Source organism: Condylura cristata, unplaced genomic scaffold (genome assembly GCF_000260355.1).
Source record: "Condylura cristata isolate star-nosed mole 26May11 unplaced genomic scaffold, ConCri1.0 scaffold00033, whole genome shotgun sequence".
Taxonomy (NCBI): domain Eukaryota; kingdom Metazoa; phylum Chordata; class Mammalia; order Eulipotyphla; family Talpidae; genus Condylura; species Condylura cristata.
The window spans coordinates 443344-467390 of NW_004567134.1; the positions used below are offsets into that span (position 1 = coordinate 443344).

Consider the following 24047-nt stretch of genomic DNA (forward strand, 5'->3'; position numbering starts at 1 on the left):
TGTGGTCACCTCTGGGGCAGGCGGGAATCGAACTCATGCTGAAGTGGCTTTAGATTCTCAGTGCTGTGCTTTAACCCACTGCACCACCAGGGAGGGCCACCCTCTCCTACTTTTAAGAACCCTTGTGATTATACTGGACCCACCCACACAACTCAGAATACGTTCCCAACTTTTAAGTAAATTTATTAGCAAAAACACCAACTAAACCTAATTCATTCTGCCAGGTAATCTAACATATATGCAAGCTGTTGGGATTAAATTTAGAGATTCTGGGGGGTAGGGAGGCATAATTCTGCCTCCCACAGTAGTTATTTACATATTTAACAAATGAGTATTAGCACCAGTCTAAGCCTGGCACTGGGCTAAATGCTGGAAATATAAACTGAACAGGATGACATAATGTTGGTTTTTCAAAGAGTTTATATGCTATTCTTTTAAAAGGGAAGGGAAATATACATGAAAGTTCCTTCTCAGGGAAAAACAAAAACAAACAAGCAAACAACAACAACAACAACAAAAAAAGGCACAATCTAATAAGACAAATGACTTTGAAATACATGAAATCTTAATAAGAGACCACTGATGTGCCAATTTCCAATGAAAAATGTATCTCCCTGTACTGAAAAGTAACTAAAATAACAGTAAACTAATTTGATCCATCATGCATAGGCCTAAAGAGGTAAGAAATCAGATAAATGAATATAAGCTGAACAAGTAGTGCCTGTTATAAATCTTGTCTAATGAGTATCTTTATTCATATTCCTCTTAAAATATTTTTCTTTAATTTTGTAGACTTTTCATTTTAAAAATTAGGAGATAAATAATGAGTTTTGTGTATGGCAGGCTACCTGATGGCTACTGGAGGTTGAGTGGCAAGTAGTTCATTCAGGGAACTATCCATTTATCCAAAAAATGGTCAGAATGTGTTCTTAAATCAATCCTATTAAATGAAATTCTAGATTTGGAAATGCACTAAGTACTTAATTATTTAGAGCTTGGTTTCTATGGCTGGTGTCTTAATTGATCTTAAGCCACTCAACCCTTTTTTGCTCGCTAATAGGACTCATTCAGACAGACACTAAATAGTTTAAATGCTTGTTAGCAATGCTGACAGAAAGCAAAGCCCAGCATTGTCTAAGAAATATAATTAAGGTTTAATATTTTATTTTGTAAGCTTTTGCTGTGAAATCTTCAATGAAGAAATTTTTGAAGACCTGAGTGGAGTTACTATTTTAATAATCATAAGTGAAGATGCTTGAGATTCTGAAGATGTATAGAAAATTGTATGGTAAAATAGCATACATTTGCAGAAGCTAAACCTATACCCCCAAGGCAAATACTATATTATAAATCAACATGTCCTCAATAAATACAACATAAAAAAAAAAAAGAAAGAAAACTTGTTCATCTATTCTGTGGAGTTATGAATGATTAAAAATTCTAGAGATACATGGTGTCTTCAAATTCTCATTGCTGTTCATACATATTAACAGAAAATACATGGTCAGCAAAGTATATTGGTGATGTTGGAGGAAGGAATGCAGGAGAGGCATCACAAGGCTGAGTCACACAATGGGATGGGTAGAAGGAGCTGGTGAAGCAATTAACACAGCCATAAAATCAGGGCACCAAAGCCAGGATGCCTGGCACCCAGGTGAAGACAAGGACACGGATATGGAGATGAAGCTGACTAGGGCATCTCTGTCCTCTCAGATTCTATTCAAAGTCAACAAACCTAGGCTCACAAGAAGTGAGCCCCTCCCAAAGAGAAGCTGTCTATATCTGGACAGTCTCCTCGCCAGCACGGCGCAGCCACCCCACTGCCCACCTGTGCCTATGCGGGTGCTTCTTTCCACCCACTCTCCCTCTGCAGGGCAGCAGCAGGCTGCCTGCCTGCAACCATGCAGGCCTCTTTTCCTGCAAACCTGTCCCTTTCAGGGCAGCTCTTCCTGCCCACTTGCACCTAACCAAGTGTCTTCCCCTCTCCCATCTCTTTCTAATAAACTTGCTCTTTAAATATAGCTGTGTCTCTCTCTCCTGAAGAATCTCGCCATGTGCCTCTAAAAGGGGAGCTCTGGTGAAACCTTTCCCAGAGTGAACCTAAGAACCCCAAACTCAAAAGACAACATCAGTCATCAGTGACATTACATTTGATGAACACTGTATTTTATTTTAGGAATAATAAAATGATGTTGTACTTCCTTTAGTAAGGAGAAGCAATATTATGAGAAAAGGGACAAAAATGTAAAGCAAGAAACACTCTTTTCTTCTCAAGATATTCCTATTTTTGTATGTCATGGTTAGGGAGAAGGAGACAAAAGTGCAGCATAGTAACAGGACATAACTAGCTTTAGAGACTAAATGTGAAGATTTAAAAATTATTTCAACATATATTGGGCAAGACCATTTGTCATGTCACAACACAAAATTTATCATTGCACCATTTGAGAATGGGTTTGGTAAAAAATAACAATCAGATTTCTAGAATAACAACATAAAAAAGCATTCTGAGAAAACTAAGGGTTTTCCAAAAGTAAGTAGAATCTTTCTCAATCAAATTACTTCTTTTTCTTGTAAACATTATGTCCCTATTTTTTCTCCCCCCTTCCTACACATTAAATAAACAAATACACTATAGAGAATTTCTGTCAATTAAGAAACACATTCAAGATATCATTCAATGTTTTCCTCCAAGATTTTGCTGGCTTCTTTATGCCCCTATACCCTCAGGAAGTTCATGAAAAGCAAATAGAAGTATGAAAAGTGTTCAATTCATGGAATTGTGTATTGACTCCAAATACAATTTACTAAGAATTTATATTGCACTACGCACATAGTCCTTGAAGTCATAACATAAAAAACCTAACTTTGAAACTCAGAATCAAATAAACAGAAAATTGCTTTAGCAATTATTTACATTTCTTAATCTGATCCTATGAAAACTAGAACTTCAAGAGAAATTCAAAGAAAGTGTAAGATTAAGCCAGAAAACTCACAGCATTGTAGAAAACCTTCCATCATTGTAATCAGAAAACTCTGGTTGCTCAAACATTATTTCTAGTAAATGTCCAGTCAACTGCAGGCATTCACACTTTGGGCTTCCTAACATTCACCACTCGACCTTTACTGGAGACAAAACCCTTTCAGATTGTGCTCTATTTGACTGTAATTTCCTGTGTCTGCATCTCACTTTTACTTCATCAGTATGGTGGCTGATTCCAATACTTCATTCCTGCCTCATTTTCATTAACCATCTATCTTTTTTTTTTTTTCCAAAGATAACAATGGTTAAGCACATCTATGATGGAGGGGAACATTTCCATACCTCCTTAGATATATGTCACCATATGGCTCCCACCATCAAAGCACCCATAGGGCTCTCAGGCTATCCTCATTTTGTTGCAGTCATTACCATCTGCTTTTATATCTCCTGAGTTAGTTACAGATCTGCCATGTCTCTGGCGACTCTTCATCCTTATCTTCTTCATACTTCTCTTGCTAAACTTAAATCCTGGCTGCCTGTGTCGACTACTACCAACACTCCTCTTTATCATCAATAATGTGTGGTCATGAGGTCAGCTATGAAAAAAATCTTAAAATGTAATAAATTCAGCCCATGAAATTCACTTCACCACTTTAGCTGAGTTCGTCTTCCTCTGTGGTCAGAAGTTAATAATCAAAAAGTAGTTCACCATCACAGTTCCTGGAATAGACACCTTAATTTGAGCTCCCTAAAATCAGAGCCTATGACAGTGTAATTTAATTGGGAACTGATGCCAACTAGCAGATAACATGACATGGAAAAGAAAGACAGGCGAAAAGAAAAGCCAATAAAAGAAGCTTCATAGAACTTACTATCGCTGTGGGCCATCCCTTAAGTAACCTTATAGAATGTGAGTCACTATTGTCCCTGCAAAGGTGAGAGGCTCATTCACTGATGCCCATGTCCATTATTCCCCCAGAGTGAAAACTCAGCCAAAATTTGCAGAAAGCTGATGTACGTTATGTGAGTATATGTATATGTATATGTATATGTATATGTATATGTATATGTATATGTATATGTATATGTATATGTATATGAATATGTATATGTATAATGTATATACATATGCATATGCATATGCATATGCATATGTAGTCTTTTCTGTAAGGCAGAAAAATGGAGCATCTCAGTGGATGCTTGAGATGGGATGATCCCAAGGTGTTACAGAGGCTGCCAGTCTCACCTGAGCTGCAGTCACAGGCAACAGGTAGGATAAGGCTTGGGGTACAAAATTCACTCAACCATCCCTAAGCTCTTGAAGATGATTCCTTGCACCTTCTCTATTTGATTTCTCAGTGTTCAGATTTTGAAATATTATCATCTCTGCTCTCTTTTCCCATCTACTATCTAAACAGCTATTGCCTCATATTTACCTTTATAATGTGTTTACCTTTTCAACCTGAAGTTTGAGAAATGACTGACCAAGTCCACAGGCATAGAATTCATACAGATTGTAAAGATTCTTTTGACCATGAAGTTGTAAAGTTGACAAGTAATATTCTAACATTGTTTTATCATAAAGCAACTCTTTAGCAAAAATAGTGTGGGAGGCATCACCAACATTAAAGATGAGTGGTTTTGCAAAAGAATTCATACATATTAAGAAAATCTTATTAAAAATAAATCAAACTGATCCCCACTGGGGAGAATGTAGTATTTGTGAAATTTATTATATACATGAAGCTTTAGTGTCAAAAAGATGAAAAACTCCGAGTTAGGTAATGCTTCACCTGAGTAGAGCCATAAAGATGTATTGTACCTACACTATACACCATGATATTTTACTGTGTGTTGTCTCTTAATCAACGATAAGTGAGTTTGTGGATTTAAGACTGATACCACCATGGAAACACTGGCTGAAATATTTTCCACTAATAAAAACTTATAAATCTATTACTCAAATATTCATAATTAAGCATCTTTGAATACAATTTTTATTAAACTACAGTGGTGCTTTTAACATAGAAGTATTAATTTTAAATCATATTCTTCCTTAGTTTTCTTAAAACAATGATCAGCCTTTAAATATTTCCTCATATGCTACCATGAGCTATATATATATACACATACATATCCACATTATGTACATGCACACACATATAACACACATGTCCACAATTATACAGTTCTTATTTATATCACATACTATGGTAACATCATATATAAAATCATCAAGAAGGCACAGTTTAGTTTACTAGAAAATAAGATTTCTCCTTCAATTTTTATCCAAATTTCTGTCAATCTCAATTACAAAGATTTATTCCAATTAAAAAGATCCCCAAATATGGTGAACACTCTCAATCCTTCCTTATTTCTTGACATACAGTTGGGATTAGAAAATATTACCTAAAGAGTAAGAAAATCTCATTCAAAGTGGGTTATTCCATTTTTTTTCTGGAATTACTGTTCCACACATAGGAACATGTGCTTACAGGCAAAGTCTCCTTTGAGAGCAAACTGTGATTTATTTTTCTACAAACTAGCCTGCCTGTTCTGTTCATCAATACATGTTCTGACACGTGGAAGACTTTTCCACATGGTGCACACTCTGCTCCAGGGGCTCTTTGAAAGTGAGCCTTTCAAGCTCATGCCCTAAAGATCCCTGAAGTATCTGGAAACTTATCCTTTGCTTTTGCCTGAGGTTGGGAAATGCAGCTCTTTGGGGCTGTACAGCACTGCCACACAATTCATTATGGGACAAAGAAATGTCTGGGGTTAGGCAGGCAAGCAACTAATGATCCTTCATTTTGTACAGAAAACATCAAGATCAATATGTAGGACATGCAACATTTATGGAACACTGTTTTCTTTTCCCTCTAGGGGAAGGGGAAACTACTGATGATCTCTTTCTGTGGATGGCTACAATGATTGACGCTGTTTAACACTCTTTGGCGTTTCCTTCCTTCTGCTAATAGCAACACAGCTGTCTGATTTTTGTTAATTTCCTATACCATGTAAAGCACACTTCAACTGATCTTATTTTTGGTATGTCTATATAGCTTCATTGAACCAGGTAACCAAAATCTGAGGATGATATTATAATTCAAAGTGAAGAGAGCTATTTCTATGACACTGCAGCCATTAACAATCACAATATGTCCCTTAAAATTAGGTCTTTTAGGGGCAACTAGGAGGAGCCCAAGAGGAGAGAGCTCTAAGAGAAAATATCTACAGTTTTCTTCCCACTCACATAATCTCTGTGGAATCAAAATGAAATACCAACATGAGTCAGATTTAATGAGCAATTATTCCTAGAGTGATTATAATCAAAATGGAGACAACAACATAAATGTGGTCAGTGTTAGAAGTTCCTGTGAATATTCTGAACAGTGATGATTCTAGAATTCAAAAGTAAGAACAAAACTTGTTAAGTTAAAGCTTGGGTTTGACAAGATTTCAAAGGGGATTTGAAAATGAAGTGATCATTTCAGGAAAATAATCATTTCTGCATTTCCTTTAATGGGGGGGGTGGGGTAAGATAAAAAATGACAGGAACCAAAATGTCAACTACATTTGCCCAGTTTCACATCTTACTTTAATGGGGAAGTTAGTAGAGACAATATAGTATCAATCGTTCTCCACTTGCTGAAAGTTAAAAGCAGGTCTCCAGAAAGGGGAATGTGGAAGTGGATCTTGAGTGCAGGTGGTAAAAATACAGGGTCTACACCTGTGGGGGAAACCAAATCCAGCCCCAAAGTAACAACAATGAAGAAAATAAATATTAAAAACAAACAAACAAATGTGCCCTGGCATGAGCATTAGAATGATGAATGAATGAACGAATGAATGGATGAATGAATGAATGAATGAATGAATGAATAATAAAAGCAGGCCTCTAGTAAGAGAGCATTCACCAACTGACTATTTAAACTCTTCAACAGCTTTCGTAGGTCCTGAAGACCTCAGTTCACTTTTGCATCATTGTGGGTCACTCATTATACACCCTTAAAACACTGGCTTAGAGATATCAACATGAAGTTCTGTATAATGTCAAACTCCTTAACTGAGTGAACCCATGTCTTAATCATGTGGATTGCTGAGATTTTTACAATTCTACTAGAGACATAGGTTGCCAGGTCACTTGTTTTAAATTAGTATACATGAAAGGAAAGATGGTCTTTCTAATGCTAAAGTCGTATTTTAAAAATTGAGGAAATAGGTGACTCCTTTTAAAAATATACACTAAAACACTTCCTTGCAATGATATCAGGGAAGATAGTGAGATTCTATTCAGAAAGTTCAGGATGGATAGAAAATTGGATTTAGATAGGACTTTTTCAAAACTTTTGATTATCCACAAGAAGTTGCATGAAGACAAATAAAGGTAAATAGCATACACTCACATTTGATTATTGCTGTTACGATCCAGTAAATGTATTCAGAAGAGGACATTTCACTATGGTAGCTTCCAAAATGCTCACATCTTTAACTCCACTTCAGATTTAAATACCAAATTGTCACTATTTTCAGTTAGCATTTGATGTCTTTATACTAGTCTATTTGACTTTCAAAGAAATGAACTAAGCAAATGCAGATTCTGATAATGAATAATATATGTATTTAATTCTATTAAGAAGAGTGAAAGATCTCAAAAGCTAGAGTTACATCTCTAAGAGTGTTAGAAGTGAGCACAATGATTTTCCCTCTTGTTTTCCCAAGAGATAAAAGTGAGTGAGAAACTCATCTCCAAGTTTGTGCTATTCACAATACCTCCATTGGGTGTAGCTATGATATTTAGATATTTAGATTGTCTGCCTTTTCAGAAAGGATGCCCAGACAGTTGGGATTTGTAGTGATGCCCTTTGTCTTTATCATTAAATTGCATTAGTCAATTGTTTGTCTTATGGTTTATATATCAAATAAAACAGTTTCAAATCAGTTAGGTCAAGAAGAATTTAAAATTTTTTTTTTCAAAGCAGAAGAAAGGTTTGAAAGGAAAAGCTGCATTAAAACTAGAATCAACAATAACTTCTACAAAATTTTCTTATTCTTCAATTTTTAATAGCATCCTATAACTCATGCTTGGTTTGTCAGTGTTCTTTATAGGCAGGCATCTGTTGGATACTAAGGGATAAGTCAGTGGAGAAATCCTCTAACAATACAACACCTGTATTCCATAATGGTCTGAACAGAGTGTCTTTAAATGTCTTAAAAGCTAAAAGGGAAAAAAAATATTTCTTCTAAAATGCAAGGACAGCTTACATGCTGAGATGAAAACTGCTAACTCTTTTCTTAACAACACCATATGTCTCCAATTGGATTATAATGCAGTTAGTTTTCCAGGGAACATAACACATGGAAGCCAACCAGATCAAGCATAGAGTTCACTGCTGACTCGATTAACCAGTGATGGTACTTAAATTTTTCCATATTATCCAAGTCTGAAGGGCTTTTCTCCTATCCTAATACCAACCTCTCCAAAGCATAAAGACCCTGATTCCCCACAACTCCCTAAATCATAAGACCCTGATTCCCCACAAAAATCTTTCTGTTCAGACATCCTCTTCTATTCAATATAGCTTAAGGAACTAATATGCTCAATCTCTGAACTCTCTAACCATAATTTTTAAGTAGATTTATTACACAGCAAAAACTATAGAAATATAGCTTTAAAATGAAAATATAAAATGAAAAGATGTCATAAAACTGAAGTAATATTTTTCCCAGATAATTTCCCAAAATCAAGAGTAAAAATATATCAAAAGATTACAGCAAATAAAGTAGCAGTTTTTAATATTTCTTTACCTGCTTATTATAGTTAGTTTTAACACTTAATTTACTGCATTGGAAAATCTGAAATGCCCTGAGATAGGCTGGATTCATCTTTCTCAGACTATCTCTAATGAGTAGTTATTTTTAAAAATTCATTAATAACATTTTTCTAAAATATGAAATTATGCACTCAGATTTTATGATAATGCCAAAATGCTATAAGTTTCTCAATGCTTGCTCTTACTTTCTGTGCTTTTCTTGTCCTGCATTTTAGGAAATGTTTGGGAACTGGCATCAACTTTGAACATCACCATTTATATATTTTATAAATCAGACATCACTATTAGTATCAATATTAATAGGCATCATAAACATCCTTCATTTCAACTATATTTTTAACTACGCTTTGCTATACATTTCTTCTAATTTCTTTCAGAGAACTAATAGCAGATATTTTAAAGAAAGTCCAACGAAGAATCACAAAGCAACTTTTGTTAGTTTTGAGACAGATGAGTTGCTTAGTATTAAAAATGCACATTCATAAAAGCAACCCTTTTTCTTCCCACTAACCAACCGAAGTCTTCCCATGCACTCACACTATAACTAGCAAGAAGCCTGAACAACAGTTAATTACTACTTATAGCATGTCGTACCTGGGATACCTGGTGGTGTTTTCAGGTATTTTCCATTAAAATGTTGTATGACCACTTCACATTTTTCAGTAGACTCCATTCTGGGAAAAGATATACACAGAAGATTATATAGTTTCATTACCTTAGGTATTACCTAGGAAAAAATAAACACAATGTAAAGGAAAAATAGCAAAGCCAGGAAAAACTTGATTTGAGAATTTCACCAGAATTGTCATCTGCTGATGAGATCACCATGAGCCACCAACACAACATTGTGGCTTACCACTCTATGGAAATGTGTTTCTGTGGCTGCTGTCCTCACAATGGTGATACTTATGGATTATCTTCTTGAATCCCTACCTCAATGTTTGCAGTTGCAAATGCTTACTAAATATGTGTGGAATGCCTGAAATTGCAAACCTGAAATGTCGTTGTTGCTATTGCTCTTCAGAACAAGGCAGGGAGCCAAGTTGTAAAGACAAGAACCGCTTTGCCAATAAGTAGCAAAGTCAGCTCTTCGCTGAGAACTGTCTGACACCAACGTCTGTACTGTGACTACTAAGTGCTGCTGCTGAGGGATTCCTCAAGGCACATTAAAATGTCTTCATCAATTACATCATGACAATTTGAAGGAAAATTCACTGGCTGATGTATACAAAAAAAAAAAAAAAAGAGTTAGTTGGGGTTCCCAATGAGAGGAGAATATAAATACTCATACCTTAGTTACTAAAGTCTCTCAGTTTTAAATTCTGGACAATCCTTTTTCTTTCATACTCTATTTTAATATTCCTAATCTGGGTTTCTTGTATCAAATAGATTACATATAAACTAGTAAACGAATATTTTGAGACATACCTTCAGAATGTCAACATTGCCAGGGGTCATAAATTAACTCTAGTAGTGATGGAAATAATTTATAGATAATAAATGTATCTGACCTTGGGAAAATTAGAGAAGATAAAATGAAAAGGTTGAATCTAATTAAAAGAAATTAAGTCCAGGCCCTCCCTGGTGGTACAACGGGTTAAAGCATGCAGCACTGCAAGCTAGCCGTAGCCGCTTCAGTGCTAATTGGAGGTGACCCCTATGGCACTGCAAACCTCTCCAGGCCCACCCACTATTCCCCTCAGCAGTGTCATTCTGCTTGTTCTGCACCCCACTCTGTATCTGGTGAATCCTCTCACCACCCCTGCTCCTCTGGCCTGCACCGCAGTTCTGTATGCATAATAAAATCTTAAAAAGAAAAAGGAAAGTAAGTCCTCCACTGTATACAACAGAGGCAAAAAATACATACTCATGAAAGAATGTGTATGGAAACTCTAGATTTTCCTAAAAGACAAATCATAATTTTATTTAGTGTGTTGTGTTAATATGAGCTTTTTGGAACGGAACCCCTTTGCAAGCTATAAACATTTCCTAGATTTAAGTTTGATGTGTGTTTTCAAGATAATTTTATATGGCCATAAAACATGTAGAGGAAAAAAAAAAAAGACAGGAATAAACATGGACACTAATACCAAATCAATTTTATATACATTACAGCTAGAAGAGTTCCAAAGCCAGGTTGATGCTGAGAAAAGCTAGAAAGGCCTTGGGGAGAGTGATTAGGGCTGGTGGCTTGGCTGGGCAGGTGAAAGTTATTAATGAGTCAAAGGAGCAGACTGGAGTAAAATTTTCAGAGAAACTCTTGAAAATAAGTTGGGTGGTACAGGCAAGGGTATCTGAATCACCAGATTAAGGAATTCGAAGAATATCTCTACCTGCCAAATAGAATGGACCTCACATTATAAAACCTGTGTGTTACCACAGACCATTGGACCCACTTTGGCTTAAAGCTCTGTCATTATCATCTTGAAATTCGTGTCTTAAATAAGGTGTTCAGGTGTATTGCCTTACTCCTTCCCCAATTTTTTGAGGAATAGTTGACATAGAGCACTGTAAGTTTGAGATGTATAACATAATGTGTTGAGCTTCACATAGTGTGAAAAGAGCACAATGATATGGTTAGTGAACATCCACTGTCTCATATGAATGCAAAAATAAAAAGAATGCTCCCCCTCTTTCCTGGTGATGAGAACAAGAGGGATGAGGGCTTAACCCCTTTCTCTCTACCTCTCTTTTTATAAATATTTATTTATTTATTCATACAAGAACTGGGGTATAGGCCAGAGGTGCAGGGGTTGAGAGGATTTTCCAGAGACAGGGTGGGAAGCTGAACAGGCAGATCGACTAAAATACATTGCTGAAGGGCTCATCAGACAAGTCAGGAGAGGTCTGTCATGCCACGTGGGTCACTTCTTTGATTGGGAATCAAACTCATGTTGCAGTGGCTGTGGATAGCTTCATAGTGCTGTGTTTTAACCCCTTGCACCACAAGGGGTTAACTCTCTTAACCACTTTTATGTAGCCCCTACTGCAGTGTGGTGTGGTTCATATGTTATAGGTGACACACCTAATACTTTACCTGCTAACTAGAAGTCTAAGTTTTTTGACTCCTTAACCAATTCCCTGACCCCACTTTCTCCCTATCCACCTCCACCCCCATCACCTTATCAGATATATGATGTAGATATATCATTCCTTAGGTTATCCTTTCATTTTGTTGATTGTTCTTTTGCTGGATAGGAGCATTTTGTTCAATGTAGTCCCATTCACTTGCTTTCTATTTTGTAGCTTTATATATATATATAAAATCATTGCCAAGATCAAAGTCAAGCAATCCTTTTCTTGTGTTTTCTTCTAGGAATTTCTTTTTCTTTTCCTATTTGAAGACAATGCTGTGATAGCTTGTGTGAGTGCTATAAGGGAAGGATTAAGCTTCCAAAAATTTCTATAAAGAGTTCTTACGTTTTTATCTTTCACTAGGTACCATAAAATCATGCAGCTGCTTCTGCTATGACAAAAAAATGTATAGGAAATTGATGTGACATTGTTAGGTTAATATTCATTTCTCAGATAACCCAGTGGATTGGTGTAAGTAATATTAAGGACATCTGAAGACTGAATCAATATTGTCAAAATGAAAAGAAAATGACAGATGTGATAACTTTAAATTTTGATAAATAAAAAAATAAACCAAAAATAGCATCTTGTTCACCCCTTAATCACAGCTTCCTCAAAAGTGGAAACTATTTGGATTAGAACAAGTGAACTCTTTCTCTATTTCGAATATTTAGGAGCAGCTAATTTTTTCAAGTTGTCTTTCAGTACAATATCTTATAAAAAGTCTTTCTACTAATTTATCTATTTATTTGAAATAGGAAACACCCATTTCTAGGAACAAAAGAATCCTAATTTTGCTCTATTTCTCTTCTCATAGGATCCACTATCTTTGTCTCTCAGGGAAAATAACCTTCTCTTCTAGTGGAGACATGAATGGGAGAAGAAAATGTAAGCCCTTAATTACTACAGATGTTGCTTTATGGAATTTGTTATTCCAGGAAAGCTACAAAATGAAAAGCTCATGCCCCTGAGTCCCCTCCCTGTTCAATCTCTCTCTGGGTACTCATCTAGATAAAAGGCAGTTAAGAATCTAAAGCTAGCTTGCAAGAGTCCTACAAATCAAATCCTTTCTCTTTGTCTTAAAAGGACATGGAATTCTAACTGAAGACTAAAAGTAGGTGTGTGTGTGTGTGTGTGTGTGTGTGCTATAAAATGTATTTAGGGAATACAGAGGATGCTGAAGAAGAAAATCAGGTGGCTAGCCTACTGTACCCACCTAAAATATTTTTGTTAAGACTTCAAAGCCTGAAGTCTTTTGGATTCTAAGAATGATCATCTTTTCTTAAGACTGCTTCACAGCCAAATCAAATTGGATGGGGACAGTTTCTATGAACACAGAGACAACAGCATAGATTGTTCACTTTGGCTTCATTCAGATTTAACTAAGTGAACGTCTGCAGTGAGCCTTTAGAGACTCTCGTCGCTGAAAGAATAAATGCAATAAAAGTCTGTTTTCTGTAGCTGCCGGCACTTAGTGTCAAACCATGTTATTCAGCACCACCCAGCAGTGACAATTTCATTTTAATACACGGGACACATTTTAACAAGGCAAAGCAGTCCCAGCAAAGACATGAACATAGATGCTGCTGTGGGAAAGGCTCAGTGTTCCTCATGCATTTCATGCGGGAACAGAACAAAAGTGAGACCCTTGGAGCTGTGGGGGCAAAGCGGGGTGGGGGTGGAGGAGACTGTCTTTGAATAGCCACCTAAGGAAGAATGTGCCCATTTTCTTCTCAAGTTTCACAATTAACCACTTTGAAATGCCAGCTCTAGCTATCTGCAATCTGGCACAGGCTTTAGTTGGAACTGACACGAGCATTATCAAGTGGGTCTGAAAAGGCGTCAAGCCAGACAAAGCTGCCTTTCCGGGTCTCTTTCTGATGAGCCACTGAATCACTAACTGAAAGTATTCTTTCTAGGCGATACCTGAGCCCTCCTCATGCCGCTCAGAACAGCTCGCGTGCCAGGCCAACCATTCACCCGACGCTACGTTAATTAGGTTCTTACAAGGCTCCAATCATTGTAGAAAGCTTCAGGGTTTTCTGTTAGGTCTGATGTTTAAATATAAATACACATGAAAGGTCCCTTTTGACATTCTTTCTTGTCTCAGTGCCTAAGAACCTGGCTTCAGTCATTTGAAACGTACCACAGAATTGTGATATATTTTAACTTCTTTTTTTTCCAACAGCGATTAAAAGGAGCTAGTTTCACAGCCAATACAATTCCCACAGGCAAATTACATCAGATGAGAGTCTAATCCAATATTAGTAAAATGGTCTGGGTCAGATATAACACACCAAAGTGGAAAACATTTTGCAAAAATATTTGCTGCCTACCTATCTCACCTCCACAGAGAATCTTTTAGAGTAGGATCTTGGAGCAATAAACATTATTAACCATGTGTTTTAAACAAATCCACCCTGTCCTTGACTATGGTTAATTAGAGGTTTCCACTATTGTGAAATGTTTGTGGTTTTGCAATCACAGGCTATGTACAAATTATTGGCAACTTCCATGTCGCAAGAGTCCTCCTCGTTTCCGGTAAGATTTACGCAAAGGGTCAACATTAAAAGGTTTTTCTAAGTACAAAAATGTGTACTCCTTCAGACATTTCAAAAACAAATTATATTATTTGCTTCTTAAACCATTTTAATGGGAGGGCTAATAGTGAGTCTCAGGAACAAAGATGGGTGAATGAATTGAACTTTCTTCTCAAGTTTTTAAATTTATTTTCCTCTGTTTGATATTCTTAAGCTAATAAGTGCCAAATAGTGAAACTTAGTGGTATCTCTGAGAAACCTAGAAATTGTGGAAATGTCTTGTTCAGCATTTAAAAAAAAAAAAAAAAAAGGAAGACCTTCCTCTTAAGTTATAGATCTGGGAGAATTTTACTAGTTAAAAACTAAATCAGAGTTTTAGAATCACTTGTTTTCTGTCTAGAAATAACCTGAGACATATATTTATACATTGTAGAGATGAGGAAACTAATACTAGGAGACTGTAGTTGGCTTCCTAGTAAGTAGATCCCTGGGCCTAATTTCAAGAGGTGTGTGGAGTCTTCCCTACATCAACAATAATTCTCAGGTACCAGCAGGGTGTTTGAGAACAAAACTCAATTCTGACAAATTAGATTACTCCAAATAGCATCAGAATCCACAGGTTAAGGACTCACTCAGCCAAGACTGCCCTGCACTTGAGACACAGGCTGCAAGATCCAGGCAATAATCTGTGCTTTTGACCACCTGGCTCCAGATGGGAAGTTCTCCTCATAAGCCCAGATACTTTGCTTCTGAAAGACCATCAATCAGCATTTCCACAACTCCTTACTCAAATTCAATTAATTTGATGAAACAATACACAAAGCACTGGAAGCCCGTTTACTCTTTATATTTGTAAGTTACAGGGCAGGTGTCAAGACATGAATGAAGAGAAACATAGGGCACAGTCCAGGGCCCTCCCCCGTGGCACAAAGAGTTAAAGTGCAGCACTATGAAACTATTGCAGCCACTGCAGCATGAGTTTGATCCCCAGCCAGGGAGCTGACCCCCATGGTGCAGTAGACCTCTCCTGTCTTACTGGCTGCTTTCCTCAGCACTGTACTTCACTAGATCAGCCTGTTCTGCTCCCCACTGTCTCTGGTGAATCCTCTCACCGCTGCTGTACCTCTGGCCTGTACCCCAGTTCTGTATGCATACATATTTTTTTTTAGAAAAAAGGACGCAGTCCAGAAATGCAACAAGGGAGTTTCTGTCATTGGAGTTTGGGGTCATAAAAGTCAGCATGTAGAAGGGATCTTGTTCCCCAACAGGGATAGTCTCTGAAAGCGCTTCCTTTGAGGCTTTTGTAGACCTCACAATTCAGGCATGAATGACGAAATCATTGACTATTGGCTCCTTCCCCTATGGAAATCATGGGGTCATAAGAAATGTTCTGTCTTTTATTCATGTTGGTTATTGGCTGCCAGACCCCATTTTCAGGTGTTTTCAAGAGGTTATCTTCAATGACATACCTAATTGAGAAATAAGCTATTTAAACTTTTATGGCTCTGAAATTTACTGAGAAACTGAAAACAAGAGACCAGATATTATAACACAAAATACATCTATTGCTCTATTGGCTCAGAATATTCCATGATCAGGGGCCTGTGTACCAGGACAAATACCAAAATAGTTATCAGAAATATATTTTGCTCATCTACATTTCTTTAAATCATAAAACCACTCCTCAACACCAGTTAGTGTATGAGCCTGGAATAAAACTTTGTTACTAGATTCTTGATTAAGATAGTTTATTTTGAAGAGATGAAATTCCATTGCTGGCCTCAGGCCATCCTCCCTCTCTTGATCGTCTCTACTAATCTACTCCAACTGGTTCTGAATGTACATGTGTGCAACTTTATTCCAACCAACCATTATTATCTAGAACTGTGTTTCCCAAAATGCAGAAATAGCCTGATGTGACATGACAAAAACATATCACCAACCTGACTGACAGATCGGACAGCTTTCCATTTTAGCCCTTGGGGCAAGGAGGGGTATAAAGGAATCTGAGCACGCCTTCCTCATTCTGTCTGTAGGATGCATGTCTCTCTGGCAGGAGATAAACTGCCCCATGACTATAGCTCCTGCAGCTAGTCCTTCCTCTAAGTCTCTTCCAATCTAGAAGCACCCCTATACTGTGCTCAGCTCTGAGGTTGATAAAAACTTCCTTGTGTTGTTCATCTCTGGATATTTCACCACCCCTGTGTCAGTTCCCTTCATTCTGCCAACATTTTACAAATACTTCTTCACTTCAGTCTCTTTCTGTTGACTCATTTGGGGTGAGTTCTGCTTGCAGTCAATACTCTGGTGACTGTATCATAAATCCATCACCAACTGAGAAACAGAATTACCCTGAAGGCTGTGTGTTTCAAGAAAAACATATTCTGGGAATGGCATCTCTCACTCAAGACATATCTTTTACTCCTAGATAATAATATCTATTGTGTCTCCTTTTTTGCTCCTCTATGATAAAATGACACTGCCTATGTTCTGATTTCTCTCTTTCTCTTTTTAATGATTTATGTATGTAGTCAGAACTAGGGTACAGGCCAGAGGTGCAGGGGGGGAGAGTATTCACCAGAGACAGAATGGGAAGCAGAAAAGGCAGATCCATGAAGTACACAGTTGAGAGGAACAGTGGGAGACAGGAGAGATCTCCTGTTGCACCACCAGGGAGGCCATATGTTCTGATTTCTAAGTGTGCCAGATGTGGTCCCCACTTAGCTTTTTTACTCCCTTTTCTCTCTCCTGGGTTGCTCTCTTCCCTCGCAGTCCCACCAACAGACTCTTCTGAGCAGTTCTGTTCTATCATTAGCTTCTCAGTGTAAATGTCCCTCACAGGGCTTTCTTGCCCCTGACCTCCAGTCGTTCATTCTGCCATCCCTCCATCTCACCCCTCTGCTAGTTGTTTTTATAGCACGCAAACTATTTGATATTATTGGCATTTTATTATTTGCCTGATTATATACTTACTACTTATCCAGTGGCATGTCTTCATGAAAGCAGGCACTTTTCCCTTTGTGAATACGTCTGAAATAATGCCTCTAAATAACCACTGACATTTTGGTATGCCTGAGGTATATTTATTGGACAAATTAAATGAATGGATATATTTTTAATAGGTGGTTCAGAGAATTTAAGTAACATGTCCAAGAACACAGACAGGAAGGGAAAAATTAAAATGCAATTTAAGATACTTCTAACTTGTAACCATACAGAGAGAATATATGTGTTGTTCCAGCTCACAAAGCAAAGCTGAGAACAGTAAAGACACTAAATAAAAGAGGCTCACTCTTATAGGCCAGTTGATATTCCTGTATCTTTCTTTTTTATTGGATGGAAGCAGACAATGTACTTGATATCCTCAAAGCTTCCAATGACACAAATTTCCCTGTCGTGACATGGCTTGTGCAAGACCAGCTACAAAGCAAACTGATCTTAGAGTCGTGACATGGCTTGTGCAAGACCAGCTACAAAGCAAACTGATCTTAGAGACATTGAGGACATTGGATAACCACCATTTCCAATGTGAGGGAACAACGTTCCCCCAATTTCAGTTTTCATGAGTAAGTAATAATTCAGAACTCTCCTCCCATTCCACAGAGCACAGTGTTTGGGTTCCAGTCATTTCAATCTCGTAATAATAAAATAATTTTCTCCTTTATATAAAGGGGTGCAGTGAACAAGAGTTGAATTAAGGAGATTGCAAAACAACAGACCATTTGATGTAATTTAATACATTTGTTTGGTTGATTGGGTAGTTGACTGATTTGAATTTTGAAACCGTTTTTAAATACATGGGCAAAAAATGCGGAGTTTAATCTCTAGCTATGATCATGACTTTCTGCTGGGTAAAATAACACAGTAAGGAGGGCCCTCCCAGGTTGTGCAACTGGTTAAGCACAGCACTGTAAAGCTAGCCTCAGCCAATTCAGTGCAAGTTCGATTCCCGGCCTGCACGGTGACCCACATGGTGCAGCAGACCTCTCCTGTTTTACCTCCCTGCCCACTGCTTCCCTCAGCAGAATACTCCATCAGTTTATCCTGCTCTGCTCTCCACTATGTTTCTGAGAATCCTCACAAACCCTGCACTTCTGCCCTGTACCCAGGTTCTGTATGCATAAATAAATAAATCTTAAAAAAAAGGAAATATGAAGAGATTAAATTACATATATAAGAGACATATAACAAAGATGAAGGCACTGAAAGGTGGACCAGGGGTTTACTCTCCAGTGGATCACATCTGCTGGCAATTGGGAGTGGAATTAAAATCACAGAAAAGAATAACAGTCCTTACGTTCTTCAGTCTCGGCAAACACAATTCTAACTTCTGTCTGTGCAAACACAGCTGTAGTTTGGAGATTGCTAATCACTAAGTTTATATTTTAGAAAATTTCTTTTTTCACACTTGATTTCCTGGTTCCATGAGTTTTAAGATAGCACTGTTAAAAAAAAAAAAAAAAGCCAAAATATAAAAGGAGGACTTGCTGGCCCTCCCTGGTGGTGCAGCGGGTTAAAGCACAGCACTGAGAATCTAAAGCCGCTTCCGCATGAGTTCGATTCCCGCCCGCCCCGGAGGTGACCACATGGCGTGGCAGACCTCTCCTGACCCGCCCGCTGCTCCCCTGGGCAGTGTACTTCGTCGATCTGCCTGTTCTGCTCCCCACTCTGTCTCTGGTGAATCCTCTCACCCTCCGCGTCTCTGGCCTGTACCCCAGTTCTGTATGCACAAATAAATAAATCTTTAAAAAAAAAAAAAAAGGAGGACTTGCTATCATAAAGATGGACTCACAAAAGATATGGTCAGTCATAGATTGGCCTGCAAAAGTATTGTCATTTTCTTTGCACTTTTTCAAATTCCTGTATTTCATGTTTATTCTGAATCAGCCTTTGCATATTCAGGAAAGAAAAGACCGGGTATAAGAAGTTTGGGGCAGTAAATGGTGAATCAATAAAATTATAAAAAGAGCATGCAAAATATAATTTGTCTATTTTTACTGATTTGTACTAAATTAGACTAATATGTCTGCCTAGATCCACAATTAATCTTTTTTCCTGAATGCAAAGAAATCACTGCAATCATTTATTTGAAAACCTGTTCATTCTGTAGGCAGAGGAACACAGGCTGCCCATATGTTAAAAGTCATTCAAACAAAACTCCATGAGAATCAAATTAAGAGCACTGTAGAGGGCCGAAAACTACCAGAAAACACAAAGGTCTCTGTGCTCAGCAGACTCTCACGCTCCTTACCTCACCAGGGGACAGTAAATGCATTTCTTAAGGAGGTTCTATGTTCCCAGATGTTGAAGCTGGATTAATTGTGAATGCTAACCTCCTTCCCTTTCTACTCTGGGTCATTCTTTACCGGCTTCTCATAACACTCCTTCAATGTGATTTTTGTTAGACAAACGGTTTCATGTTTCTGGGAATGGGAAATGGATAACATGAACACACAGTCATGTCCCTCCAGACTGGGGCTGATTTACGCTCTGATCCTCACCCTTGAAGGCAAGGTAGTCCGCTGGCCGGCCATCTGCTACTTCTGCGGTAGTGGTCTGACTCTCCACTGTCAGCATTCCCACCATAAACTTCTGTTTTCAGAGGTTTACAACTTGGCTGTAAAATGTTGCCTCTGGGTGGGGGTGGGGTGGATCTTACAAAATTGTTTTAGGTTACAAGAGAGAGAGAAAAAAAAAGCACGTAAAAAATAAAATAAAATGTCTGTAATTTCAGACACTATCTAGTGCTGCTGGAACTTTGAAGAGCTTGTTAATAGTGCTGTTTGTGCACCCTGGCTTTCATATCAATGCTTTGGAGCTAGTGTTTTAAATATAAAATGGAGATATTACCTTCTTTCTTTGGAGATTTACTTATTTATGCATACAAAAACTGCGATCTAGGCCAGAGGTGTACGTGTTGGAGTGGGGCGGGGGTGGGGCATGGTGGCTGAGAGGAGTCACCAGAGACAGTGGGGAGCACAACAGTCAGATCTACTGAAATATACTGCTGAGGGGAGCAGCGGGCAAGACTGGAGAGGTCTGCTGCACCAAGTGGGTCACTCCCTGGCCAGGGATCAAATTCGTATCACAGTAGCTGGCAACAGTTTCATAATGCTGTGTCTCTAACCCTTCGCCACCAGAGAGACTCACTATCTTTATTATGAAGATATGTTTTTCAAAGAAAATCAATATATACCTTGCAAGTCAAGTAAAAATAGTGGGTTTCCTTTCTAGTTGAAGGAATTTTAAGATCTTTTGCATGATATATATATATATATATATACACACACACACATATATATATATAGTCTATGACATATAAATATATATATTGTTTGTGATACATTGATATTTCAGAGGATGAAATAATTAACAAATCATAATTAATTTGTAATAATGCTACTGAAGTGTCCTCTAATATTCTATGATATCCATTTCAGAATTAGCATATTATTATTCAATGATATTTCCTGCATTTCATTCCAGTTAAAATCAAACAAAGAACCAAACAAAAATCTTGAAGTTTTTCATTAATTCATCATCAATGTTTACTGAAGGTCAATTATGCATCAGATGTCAGGCCAAGTGCTGGAATACATGTGACGACCTTTGAGGAAGACAGAGGGAGACAGACCACTCACCCAGGGACACTGTGGTTAGAATCTTGAAAAGCAGACTTTGAGGGCTGGCTACTGCCCATGGCATCCATTGCAAGGACTCATTCACTGCTCACATTAACTTTGTATTGAAAGAATTGAGAAAATAGTGGCTCAGATTATGAGCCACTATTGCATATGAATTAGCAGTCACATTCCATTTTGTGCTTAAAAGGGAACTTGAATGAAAAAATGAGGATAATGTGTTAGAAAGAGGAAAACTTGTGTGAGCAAGTGTTAATTTGTGAATGATCAAGTTAGCAAAGGCAATCGTCATAGCTGTTTGAGCAAATGCAGAGCAAATGTTAAAAGTGTGAGGAAGTCAAACTTTGGGTAGAGCTACTTACATATGGAAGAGCTAAAATTACTTTCTCACTCCATTAAATTAGGCAAATCATGTGGGATCCTATTCCCTGGAATTTCAGGTCTGAGATACATGGAGGATGAAATACTTGCTCCATGTCAGTTTCTTGGCTTCTTATAAAAGAGAGTCAGATTCCTATTTTCTTTTGATTTCTTAGGCATAAGAAATCATTGGCTTGACTTGAACCTCTGTTTTCCTTTCAATCCACATGTCACTTTCTGAAATTGGAAAATCCATGATTTAAAGTACAGAGACCTACGTTTCAGTATTGGAATGTGACTGTTAATTCATATGCAAAGCTCCAAGTCTTAAAAGACCATTGCTTGGCTTTTAGTCATTCTTGAACTGCATAGAAAGGTACTAGATAGTCCCACACTCGTGAGGGTATCCACTCACCACTAGAAAATGAAAATTTGACTTAAGGAATTTGATAATCAAGTGGATAAAGACAAAAAGTAAATGCATTATGATTCTGATGTATTTTATAAAACCATTTTTGCTAGGCGCTGCAGCAAGAGCACTTAAGTTTGTCTGAAGGCTGGAGTTCAGTGAAAGTTTTTTTGAAGAAAGGATGCTTAAACCAATATCTAGGGATGAGTAGGCAGAAGGCAGAGAAACACTCACAGAAAGTTGTTAAGGACCAGTCTCTCCCTGGTGGCAGGACAGGTTAACATAAAGCACTGCACTACAAAGCTAGCAACAGCCTCTGCAGCACTGGTTGACTCCCCAGCCAGGGAGGTGACCCACATGGCACGTCAGACTTCTCTTTTCTCTCATACTGCTTCCCTCAGCAGTGCACTTTATCAATCTTCCTGCTCTGCTCACCACTCTGTCTCTGGAGAATCCTCTCACCCGCTGCTCTGCTGGCCTGTACCCCAGTTCTGCATGCATCAATAAATAAATCTTTAAAAATAAAGTTGTAAGAGTCAAGAAGGGCAGTTGCGCCCTGGACATGAGGCAGAAAGACAACAAAGAAAATGAGGCATATTGACACAATGAGGTCATGGGCACTGCAGCAGAGGTCAAGGTTAGTTCACACAATCACTCAGGCCATGCAGAAGTGATAGAAGTGGACTGCTGACATGATCAGATTTGCATTTCCAAAGAACCACTTGTGACTTCTTTATGTAAAATGCATTGAAAAAGGGAAATGCGATACTCAGAGTAGATATAGAATGCTAGTCAAAAATTTGCTTCTTTCTTCAATTCCTAAAGATAATCACTTTTGTAGGACTCCCTCGAGTTTATTTTTGCCTCCCACAGTTTGCATTATTTGGCTCTGCATTTTAATATGCTTCACTTTAAGCAAACACAAAATATATAGATAACTTCTATGTAAAAAAAAAAAAATTGAAAAATAAGAATGAGTGGCCCAGTCTATGAGTCAGAAATTACTGCCCCCAAATTTACATGTTGAAGTCTTCATCATCAATACCTCAGACTGTGACTATCTTGAAGACTGAGGTAATTCAATTATTATGGCAACACCATGGGTGGCCCTTTGAATAATCTACCTAATGTCCTGATAAGAGGAGGGGATTAGGACACAGGCAAGGCACAAAACAAGGATTAACCAAAACTAAGGCACCAGGATCTTCCACTACCAATCTCTAGATTGTGAAAGGTTACATATCGGCGGGTTCAGTTACCAGTATGCTATAATCTGTATGGTTGCCCTAGCAAAATAAAATATTTTGTACTAAATCCTTTTGCTTGAAATAATCATCATAAATTGTCTTAGAAAATGCTTTCTGTTGATCAATTCGAAAGATGTTTATTTCTCAGTGCAAATGCAGTGGAAGCTACTTTGTTAGAGAAAGTATTGAGAATGGGGGCTAGAGGTGGGTGAAGAAACAAAATTAGCACAGGCTGTGTGGACAGAAGCATGGCCATCGTTGTAGTGACCTCCCCTCCTGGTCAGACTTCTGAGAGCAGGTTGTTTACTCTCCAAAAAATGGCAGCTTTGGTCAAATTCAGAGCTCCGGGTGGTATGCTGAGCTCTGCCTTGACCATAGAACTCAATAGTTAGTAGTCTTCTGTGAACCTGAATGTCTCATGCACACATACAAGTCAGGAAGAGGATTTTCATTCAGTTTATTGCTCTTCAGTCATCAGCCATGAGTTTTACATGAGCCTCACAGTCTGTTCTTGTGGGACATTGTTAAGAAAGTGGTCCATGAGCTCTAGGATATTTATAGAAACCAGCTAACATTCACATTACAATGTGGCCCTTTCAAAGTAGGTTGACAAAAGTTGGTGTGGGATGGTTATCAGGTGGTGGCAGGAGTTCTCATTAGCGGACAAGCCTGACCACGTAGGGCAGACTTCCGGAGGACGCTGATAGCCATCGTTCAGGCATGTTGAGTCAGCTGGACACACGCAAATGTATCCGGCATGGAGACACAGCCTTAAATTTTCTTCTTGTCACTGAGCAGTTTCTTTGTCTCTGTGGTTTCTTTAGCTTTGTTTTTTCATGAAAGCACAGCAGGTACAACTATTTTAACTCCACTCCTGGCTGCTTTCCTCTTTTGTAAACATTCTCTTAAAGTTAAAATGAAAACTACCCTTCATTTTCTGACAATGGATAAAAGTGCC

At 37.9% G+C, this 24047-nt stretch overlaps 1 protein-coding gene across 8 annotated transcripts in view; it reads right to left on the reverse strand.

Annotated features, from left to right (window-relative positions):
* Nucleotides 1-24047, reverse strand: part of RBMS3 (RNA binding motif, single stranded interacting protein 3) — a 900805-nt gene that overhangs the window by 199698 nt on the left and 677060 nt on the right. For all 8 annotated transcript variants that reach the window (XM_012732119.1, XM_004692264.2, XM_012732120.1 and 5 more), the window contains one exon: nucleotides 9412-9491. In XM_012732119.1, coding sequence (XP_012587573.1) covers nucleotides 9412-9491 — 80 coding nt within the window. The remainder of the gene's footprint in view (nucleotides 1-9411; nucleotides 9492-24047) is intronic.